The 10,131-nt window shown below is 64.0% G+C and overlaps 1 protein-coding gene across 1 annotated transcript; it reads right to left on the reverse strand.

Moving 5' to 3' along the window:
* Window positions 1–1,776: 1,776 nt before the first annotated feature.
* On the reverse strand, window positions 1,777–6,818 carry HMX1 (H6 family homeobox 1). Its single transcript, XM_003586228.5, has 2 exons — window positions 6,004–6,818; window positions 1,777–3,146 (listed from the first exon to the last, which is right to left on the reverse strand). The coding sequence occupies exons 1-2, from the start codon at window positions 6,395–6,397 to the stop codon at window positions 2,497–2,499; spliced, it is 1,044 nt and encodes a 347-aa protein (XP_003586276.2). The 5' UTR covers window positions 6,398–6,818; the 3' UTR covers window positions 1,777–2,496.
* Window positions 6,819–10,131: the final 3,313 nt, after the last annotated feature.

Genomic DNA, 10,131 nt, shown 5'->3' on the forward strand with positions numbered 1-10,131 from the left:
TCGTGGTCCGAGTGCCCGGGATCCCCGCAGTTGCCGAATCCCAGCGCTGCCGCCGTGTATCCGCGCGCGGTGCCCCGGCGTGCGGTGCCGCCGGCCAGGAGCACAGAGGCACGGCAGCGCCCGGCCGCCCGCCTGGTGCGCAGGCGGGACCTGCGCTGGCCCAGTGGCCAGCTCTGCGCAGGCATGCTGGTGCACAGCTCTCGGAGAACCGGCAGGGGTATGTCTGCTGACAGTGTGCGGCCGCCGCCAAAGGGACAGAGGCCCAGGGTCCCACGTGGAGCCCCAGCCAAGGGTGCGGTGGAGACCCCGAGAGGGCCCAGTGGGAGAGAGAGAGGGAGGAAGCAGAGATGCCACTGCTTCTCCAAAGGTCTTCTTGGCACACACTTCCGCCCGTGGCCTCTGGTCTGGACCAAAGGCCTCTGGAGATAGCTAGGAGCCAGCTCACTGTAGGGAAACAGATGGTAAGTCGCTCCTAACAAAGTCCAGTGAAACCGATGGGGAAAGGGCAGCTCTCCCTTTCTCCAGGAAGGGCAGACCCCACCCTCAAAGGGAGGAAATGCAGCAGCGGGTGGGGGACGGGTTGGAAGGGAGATGTGAGGCTCTCAGGGGGCCTGCCTGCTCTGGTCAGGCCCTGGGCTCTGGGAGCCTGAAGGTGGGGACCTTAGAGCCCAGAGGAGCAAGGACCACCTAGGCCACTGGCTGCCCGCCCCCACCATCCCCCTGGAGACACCCCCCTCCCCAGCTTGCCAGAGCCCAGCCTTAGGGCACACTGAACCAACTGGAAGGGCTGGGGCAGGGGATGATTCTGGGTCAGGGAGCTGGGCTGCAGGAGCAGACAGATGGACCTCCTTTCCCCCCCACCCCGGGGGGGTGGGGAGACCCCCGTGGCGCCTTCTCCTGGGCTGTCTGTCGCCACCACTGAGAACTCCAAGGGCCAGACTGGCCAGACGGAGGGACCGGGCTGTGCATCTCAGCCGGGAATGTCTGCTCCACTCAAAGACCCAAAGCCAGGGGGGTGAAGACAGGTTTCCAAGGGGTTCCATTCTGACTCAGCAGCGACCCTTTCAAGCAACTGAATGGCTTCTCTCCCCAGACTTGAGCAGCATCTTTAAAGCATCTTTATGAGCACCCCATAAAGCATCTTTCCCTCACACAGGAGACCACTGTTTCCACCCTGCAACAGGATGGCTGCAGAGATCCAGCCAGGGCAACGAGCTAAGCAATAGGCATTCACTCAGAGCCCATAACTCAGGACCTTGCCCAGGGTCTGAATCCCTCAGTTCTAGAGGGACTGCCGATGGCCCAGGGGGTGAGGCCCCGGCCAGAGAGCCCTGCTCCTCGCTGGGCCCTGCTGGGCTGTCTGGCGCCAACGTTTTGTTTTGACCAAAAGAAGGAGCCCCGGTGTCAGAGATGAGTCTCAGCTCCAGGGTAGGAAGGAGCCGTGGGCACAGGGGCCCACGTAGCTGGCAGCCCCCTGGGCCAAGTAATAGATTCTGCCTTCGCCCGACTCCTGACTTCTGGTTGTACTGAAGGTCCCAGAACTGAGCGACACGGGATGGGAGGGGATCCCTTCTTCCACTCTAGGTCCCTCTCCCCCCCAACCCTGACTTCCCCTAAGGCCTCCCTGTCCAGGTAAAGTGGGGGCCTGCCCTGCCCACCTACCCACCTGCCCGCGGCCAGTACTGGAAGGTGCTCCAGGATGCTGGGGATGGCGCCCACCACAGTGCATTCCCAGAGAGGAGCTCAGCCCCAGGGATTACAAAGCAGCGGCAACTGTCCAGAAAATGTCCCTTTTTATTCCATACGCAAATAAGTAGATTCGTTTAAAAAAAAAAAAAGTCTTCGCCGGGATAACCAGGGCCGCAGCCCGGGAGAGGAACCCTGCCTTCGGAATGGACGATCTGACGGAAGCACCACCTGGCGGGATCTTCATCCGTTCCCCTCACCGGAACTCGCTCCCTGGGAATCTCTCTCTGCCCGGATGCAAGGTCAAGGCCATCAGGCTGATCGCAGTGCTCCGGAGGTCGCTGATGCATAGTCCGGGGCAGGGTCATTGTGCCTGGAAGAGTGGGCCCTTCCACAAAGCATCTTGGGCAGCCTGGATTTGCTGTGGACTGCGCCCAGCTGCTGGCTCCGGAGGGGTGCGAGCTGGGTTTGCTCAGAGGTTGAGGCCTGTCCCCGGGAGGGGGGACCCTGGGCTGCAGGGCCGACTGTCTGTGATGCTGTGTTCCCGGCGGGGACCCAGCCTAGCGACTGTCTGTGGAGCCACAATCACCTGCGTCTCTGTTACATTCTGGCCGATCCTCGGACAGGCGTAGGCACGGCCCTCGAGGCAGCAGCCTGCGCTCCGGAGGCGCAGTGGGTCCACCGGAGCGCCCCCTAACCCCGGATCGACCGAAGGCCTCCAGGCTCCACCGCCGCCGCCACGCCCCCGGGGGGCGCGTCCGCACAAGTCCCGATTGGCCTCGAGGCGTGGGCCCGACAGGTCGGGGATGCTCACACCAGGCCGGGCATCTGCGCCCGCAGGAAGGGCGCGGAGGCGGCAGCCGGGAAGGCGGCCAGCGGGTAGGCGAGGGCCCCGGAGAAGCCGAGCAACGGCGGGGGCGGCGCGGGCGCGGCGGGGGCCAGCGGGAAGGGCAGCGCGGCTGCGGCGGCGGCCCCGGCGGCGGGGGAGCTTTCGTGGTACAGCACCGGCACGCGGACCAGGCGCTGCGTGCCCGGCGGGGACAGGCTGGCCGCCTCCAGCTCGGCCGCCAGCTGCCGCTTCCACTTGTTGCGGCGGTTCTGGAACCAGATCTTGACCTGCGTCTCGGTGAGCTGCAGGGACGCGGCCAGGCCGGCGCGCTCGGCGCTGCTCAGGTAGCGCTTCAGGTCGAAGGTGGACTCGAGCTGGAAGACCTGGCTGCGCGAAAAGACGGTGCGCGTCTTCTTCTTGCGGCCGCCGCCCCCGCCGCGGGCCTCCCCGGCCGCCGCCGTCGCCACGGGGGCCTCGGCCAGCTCCGCCGCCTCCTCCGCGCCGGCCGCCGGTCCGCGCGCCGCCAGCTCCGCCGCCTCTCGCTGCACCGCTCGCGGCCCGGAGCCCCTCGGCCAGGCGCCCTCTGCGCGGCCCATCTCCTCGCCCGTCTCCGGTGAGTCCCGGTCGCTGGCTGCAGGGGGGAAAGAGGAGGAACACGGTTGGTTCTGGAGGCTCATCCCCTCCGCGAACCTGTCGCTGAAGCCAGCTGCTCCCCGCACCCCGTGAGGTCTACCACGACCACAGCAAGGAAACAGTCCCCAGACAGCTCCGCCGATGGCGGCGGGTCGTTTTCCACCACTCTCGGTAGATCTCACCCCGCGCTGGTCCGAGAGAGGCCGGGCATCCAGAGGTGAACTTGAAGACCTGAGCTAAGCTCCAAACCAACACGCTGGGAACACTCTGCGGGCGCATCCACAGAGGGAGGAAAAAAGGGAAGAAAAGAAACACCAAAACACAAACAGAAACACACGAAAAAGACTGGCTCCCATAACCACTGGCTTCGAATCGAAACAACACTCAACAGCCCCAGGGGCTCACCTCACAAAGGAAAGAAAGGTCCTTCTGAGAAATATAAACCCGGAAAACCAGCACAGAGACCACCTCACCCCCGGCATTCAGCCCTCCGCCAAGACCCCCAGACCCAGAAATAAAGACTTGCCACGATCCCTCCCCACTCACTCCTAGGAGAAGATGCAGAATTTCCGTTTGCATAGAAACATTCCCATTGATGGAGAATAAGCGAATGCAGATGACCGGCCAACAAAACTCCTCCCTGGTGACACGGGTGGCCTGTTCACCCCCGTTTTCTGTGCCCCTAATCCAGATGTCCACAGAGGTGTGCTCTCTCTGCCCACAGTCAGCTCAGAGGGCGCACAGACAAGTGCAGCTCTGGCTGTGTAGAAACACTCGGCTCCCTCCCGCTACCCCAAGCCCATGAGGCCCTGATTGAATCTGAGGGTGTGGGGTGCAGAAGCCCACAGAACCCCCCCACCCCAGCTCACGCTGCAAGAACCAAGCTCCACCCTGTCTCCCAGAGGTGAATCAATGCCTTGCCCCCCACCCCCAGGGCTGGCAAAGGATGATGGCTTCAGGTGAGAGAGCCTGCCCAGGACTCAGATGCTGGTCCAGACTCCAAGCTCAGCGTGAAAGGGGGCAGCCGCCTGACTTCCGGGCTTGCGATGCCAACTCAGGCCAGCGTCCCTTCTGCCTTGGGCTGAGCCTTCTGCGTGCACAGAGGCCCCAGGTTGGTATTCCTGCAGTCGAGTCTGGCCAGGCCGGCCCACCAAAAGCAGCGGTGTGCCCGCAGTGTAAGCGCTTAGCAGACACTGGTGAGCCGGTGTGAGCAGCTTGGTGCATACGCCCCATGCCCAGCAGCCGCGCAGGTGTGCTGTGTCCCTGCTGGTGCTGCTGCCCGTGGTGTGAGCCCTCACTATGTCTAAAGAGGGGTCAGGTTCCAGGCTGGCAGGTGCACCCCTGATATGGGGGGGTCCCCAGATTCAGAGGCCCTTGTATTGCCACAGGAAGCCAAGCCGGGCCTGCCAGCTCTGGTACAAAACAGGGACCCCCAACCCGCATTATACGAACTAGGAAGGACCACGTCTCTGGGGGCTGCTGGTGGGGCTGGGGCTTGGGTTGGGGCAAAACTCCAGGGGCAGGAGGGGAACACATTTCACCCTGTGAGACCCTTTCAGAAACACCCCCCCAGAAGGGCACTACATTTGATCACTCAATTTCAGGGCAAATAACCAAACAGGCCTGCTGAAGCTTCCTGGAAGCGAAATGAAGAGGGTAGTGGGTCCCGGACCTTCTGGGCATAGGTTCTGAGAGGGGGGTCCCTTTGCAAAGTGCTCACTCCTACACCAAGGAGGGGTTATGCAAGAGGTGACAGGGGTCTAACCACCTACCCCCACCCACAGCACTCTTTCTGTGCTAACTTTTGCTAGGAGCTGAAAGCACTTCAGAGCAGGAGCCCGAGTCCTCTGCTGGCCTCGCGGGATGCACTTTGGCATGCAGGGGGCAGGGGCTGGCAAAGCCCAGGGCTGAGGTTAGCCGAGCTTCCTAGTCCTGCTCCTGGGGGTCCTCCTCCAAAGGGCAGGGCCCCAAGGGAGGCAGCCACCCTGGGGAGGGGGAGAGCAGAACGCACCTCCAGAATGCCCGGGCAAGAGGGGTGAGTGGGTTCTGGGGCTGAAATCCACCACCCCCAGCCTCAGAGCTCTCAGCAGGGAACAAAGGCAAGGGAGGGGGAGGGGCAGAGAAAGGAGAGAGGGGGGTGGTTCGGAACACAGCCTGCTTGCCTGGCACAGCCATGGCCAAGGGGCCGCGGAGACCCAACAGGGAGATCTAGGCCCCTGCCCCAGGCCTGGTCTTCAGCTGGCAGAGGAGACGGGGCTTTGCCGACACAGCTTCTGTGGAAGACTACCGCCCCCAACCCCGCGCTCCAGAGCAGGGGCTCCCCCCACGCCATGCCCCCTTCATTTTGCTGAGTTTGACTCTGCCGTGTCTTCCGCCCTTTATCTTTGCTCTGTCTCCCCATCACGTACAGCTTTCTTTTCGGTCTGCTATTTTTCTTCTTCTCTCTCCCCTTCTCCTTCCTGCTCTCCCAACGCCTTTCTTCCGCTCTTCCCTCTTTGCTTCTGCCTCTCGCCACCGTGTCCCCTCACGTGTCCTCTTGTTCTCGGTTCTATTTCACCCTCCCTTTCTTTCCTCTTCTTTGCTGCTGTCCCCTGTCCCCAGACTGCTCTCCCAAGGCTCTGGGCCAAACCCAGACCCTGCCAAAGCTTCTCCCTGCGTGGGGGACCTTGCCCTGCAGAATGGGCCTCCAAATCTGGTCACCCAGGGGCTCTCCACACGCGCCCATAGAGCCCACCACAGACACAGGAGGAGGGCGGCCCAGAAAGGCCGCCAACGAACCCAAAGTCCCGGAGCAAATGCGATGGGAAGAAGCCGGGCCCCACCACCCGGGCCACCCCTCCCCACGCCCCACTCACTGTCAGGGCTGAGGCCGCCTCCGTAGCCTCCGTGAGACCGCGAGTACCAGCGCGCGGCGCCGCCGCAGCCCAGCGCGTACGGTGGCCCGGGACCCAGGGGCGGCCGGGGACCGAGGCCCAGAGCGCCCGGCCCAAGCAGCGCGCGGGCCCGCGCCTCCCCGCTCGGCCCGGAGCCCGCGCGCAGCTGTCTCCGCCGCTGCAGCCGCCGCCGCCTCGCCCGCTCCGCGTCCTCGTCCTCCGGATCGTCGTCGTCGTCCTCCTCCTCCTCGCGGCCGCCGCCGCCCTGGGCCCCGCTCCCGGCGCCCTTGGCCTCGGCCGCCAGCAGGTTCTCGATGAGGAAGGAGGAGGCGCGGGCCGGCGTGGCGCGCCCGGGCTCCGTCAGCTCGTCCGGCATCGCGGCCGCGGGTCCGTCGGACTCTGCCGGGCTCCTCGGGGTTCTGGGCGCCCGGGGCGCGGCCGGTCCCGGTCCTCGCTGGGGACCGTGGCGCGCGACTTTCTGGCGCACGCGCGGCCCGGCCCTAGAGCCGCTGCCCGGAGCGCTGGCGTCGGGCCCCGCGGGGCAGGCAGCGGCCTCCTTGCCGGACTGCGATCGGCGGGGAGCGGGTGCGTGCCGACAGCCGGCCGGGCAGCCGCCTCGCTCGCCTTTCCCGTCGCCGCGCTGGTCGCCGCCCGGGCCGGCCCCGCTGGGGGCGGGGAGGGCAGGGGAGGGGCCAGCAGGGGCGGGGCGGCGCGGGCCCGGCGGCCGCCGGCTCAGCTCGAGGACGCCGCGCGAGCCCTGCGCGCCGCCACTGCCCGGAGACGCCGCCCGGACCTGGGCGCGCAGGCACTCTTGCGGCCGAGGGCAGGCGGCCTGGGGTCCAGGCGTGGGGTCATGGCCAGTCCGGCCCCGCGTGATGCATTCCCCGGGCCAGAGCCACCCGCGCCGGGGGGAGGGGGGGGCGGGAGGAACGGGGCGGGGCCTCGGCCGAGGTCCCACCCATTGGCTACGGGGCCCCGATGAGAACCAGACTGGCCAATCACTGTCCAGCAAGGACCGTAATTACCTCGTCGCGGGGAGAGTGTTGGACCAAGCGTGAGGAACTGTGTGTGCGCGCGCGCGCGTGCGCGCGAGCATGTGTGGTATGTGTATGTGTGCACGTGTATGTGTGTGCTTGTATGTATATTTGTGCGTGTGTATACCGGGGCAGGAAGACCCGGGGGCTTCCAAGAAACCGCAAGAGAATGGGCTGGTCATTGTTTTTTTTTTTTTTTTTAAAGATCCCGGGTGTCAAAGCTGCACAGTTGAGGCATATTTTAATATTTACACTTAATGAAATATGCTTTTAATGCCAAAAGTAGGACAGAACTCTGCAGTTCTCAGATTCAGTCTCAAAATGTAAGAAAATGCTCCCCCGCCCTAATCCCATTCCGCAGCGCCACGCGTCCGGGGTCACACCCGACGTCACACTGAGTTGCTAGCGGGTCTCCAGCTCCTCCGGAGGCCCCAGCCTTGGTAGGGAAGCGAGAGCCACCACCTCTGGCCGCAGAGGTCTTGGGGGCAGGCCCGACTGTCAGCGCGGGGAGTCCCCTCTCGCTTCTGCCGCGGGGAGCGCCGTGACAACAGTACCTCGCGGCCCACGCCGTCGCCCTCGGCGCTGTGGCCGCTCAGGAGTGAACCTTCTGACGGACTCACCGGGTCGCAGCGCGGACGCGCGCGGGCGCAGCCGGCTTCACCGGACGCGGGTTATCGCGGAGAGATACAGCCGCCTTCCAGGACCAACCAAGGGCAGCGCGCCGCCTGGATTTAGTTTTCAGAACAACCACGGTGGAGGGAGCATCAACCCCATTTTCCAGAGGGGAAAACAGAGGCGAGGAGAGACTGTCCGAGATGGTAAGTGGTTCTGGCCGGCCTGGTATTCCGACACTCAGGGCCTAAGACCCTTCTGGCACCAACACTCCCGGAGTCGAACCAGAGCTAAGAGCAGCGGGTCGGGAGGCCGGGCGGGGCCGAGGCCTAGCGGAGGGAAGCAGCCGGCCGCCGGGAAACAAAACAGAGGGTGCCCAGCGGCCTGGAGACCTCGCGTCTTTTATGCAGACTCCAGGGCCATCTCCCCTGACCCTCACGCCCCGCAGCAGGAGGGGCTGAGATGACCAACCACAGGCACTTACTGCGTTGTTTAACTCCATCGCCTGGGTGGGGACCCGCAGCCAAAGCGGCGAGCCTGGGTCTTAGGGAAGAGCTGTGGTCCCCCACGCCCTGCTCCCTGGGGCGCCCGTGGTCAGGGAGACGCCAGGGTAGAGGTGCCCATCCAGGGGAGGGTGGCCAAGGAGAGAAACGACGGCCCGTCTGTTTGAGAGAGACGCACTGTTCTCCTTGTAATCCCACCATCGGATTCGATGGGCTTCTGAGAGATGGAGAAACAGGCCAGAGAGAGACCTGGAGGAAACGACACGGGCGAGGAAGACGCCCTCCAGGCGACCATCTACTACACGCGGGTTTCCCTGGGCCTGGCCATCAGTGGCTCCGGAGCACACAGATTTTGAAGCCAAGAGCCTGTGTCGCTTCCGTGGTTTCCTAGCACCTTCAGAATGGGGTGAGGGGGGGACGTTCCTCAGAGTCTGGATTTCAATTCTTTTACGCCAGGGCTGCGTAGCCCTGGGCAGGGTGCCTCGCCTCTCTGACCCTCAGTTTCCTCCCCCTGTAAACCTCCGGTGATAAGCACCCCTGCCTGTGCCAGGCTGTGGGGAGCAGGGCCAGGCTCGGGCCACATATTTTGCGGGGGGGGTGGGGGGCGGTGCTGCCTGATGTCTTTCCACCGACTCTGGGGAGCACGCGCGCGGGGGCGGGGTGAGGGGAACTGGGTAGAAGAGAGCCGGCCTTTTTCCCAAGCACTGGTCAAGCACGCGTCCCCTCCGCGGGCCTGGGCGCTGGGTCCCGGCACTGTGGATGCTCCTCCTGGCGGCAGAGCGAGGGTCTCGCGGGGCCTCAGCGGCGAGTGGAGTCGCCGCCGGGTCGGGTAGGAAGGCGTGAAACAGCCGCCCCGGCGCTCGCCCAGGCCGCAGCCTCTGTGCTCCGTGCGGTCCTGGAGCCGGATCCTGCCCGGGAGAGGAGCCCGAGCTCGGCGGCCGGGATTGTGGGCAGAAGCTGGGCGCTCAGGGGCAGACCCGGCTGGCGGCTGCAGCTCCCCAGCAGGAGGCTGATCACTCAACCCAGGAGGGTTATCTTGCAGTCGGGGTTCTCTCTGGAGATGGACTCGGAAGTCTCAGAGCCCTGAGGAGGTTTCTGGCGCTCCCAGGACCAGAGCCTGAGTTTCTGATCACCTTCAGGCACCGCGCAAAAGGGCACGTGAGTGGAGCCTCCCCGGGTCCGCAGGTTGTCACCTCTGTCTCGGTGTCGTGTCTCTGAGGCACCCCGCACCCCCAAGCCACGGCCGCCCTTCCTTACTGCCCGGTCCCCTCTTGTCTTTCCTCATCCTCCGTCCACCACCAGGTGCCTGCTCTGCGGCAGGACCACCGGAAAACCTTCAGCGACCCAGCCTAAGGGGCGCTCCTCTCAACTGGGCACTGAGAACCTTGTCACCTCCCAGCTCAGCCCTAGTGTCCAAAGGTGCCCCCTGAACCAGGGGGAGTGAGCTGGTGGGGATAATCCCAAGAACATAGATCAGAAGTCAGAAACTGCAGCAGCCACTGCCCGTCGTATATTTTTAAATAAACTTTTCCTTTCGGAGTAATTTTAGAGAATGCCCACCTTACAATACAGATTTCATCTTGCTTTTGCTTCCTTTCATCCCTCATCCGAATTCCATTTCTCCTCACCTCACTCCACGCCACCCCACACCCCTGCTGTTAGATATGAATCTACAGAAGCAGTATCTACTGCATACCCCCTCCCTGTCGAAATTTAATCCCCTTAAACTAGGAATTTAATACTGATAAATGTAGCAATGATTTTCTAACCACTTTGACCTAACCCGGCAGAGATGCCTTTGTTCCAGTCACCACAGACCGATCACACATCTCCCCTCAACTCAGGATGTAAAGCAACCATTTACCAGCATGCTCATGGTGTATATGGATTGGAGTGGGTTGTCTCCACTGCATGGTGTCTGGGCCCCAGCTTAGGGGGAGGAGACTTTCCTGAAGGCTCCG

The sequence above is a fragment of the Bos taurus genome, chromosome 6, assembly GCF_002263795.3.
Source record: "Bos taurus isolate L1 Dominette 01449 registration number 42190680 breed Hereford chromosome 6, ARS-UCD2.0, whole genome shotgun sequence".
NCBI classification, from domain to species: Eukaryota; Metazoa; Chordata; class Mammalia; order Artiodactyla; family Bovidae; genus Bos; species Bos taurus.

Coding starts and splice junctions, on each gene's coding strand:
- HMX1 (XM_003586228.5), bottom strand. CDS start 6,397: ATGCCGGACGAGCTGACGGAGCCCGGGCGCGCCACGCCGGCCCGCGCC. Junction 3,147..6,003: donor AGGCGGCCTCAGCCCTGACA/GTGAGTGGGGCG, acceptor TCCCCCCTGCAG/CCAGCGACCGGGACTCACCG.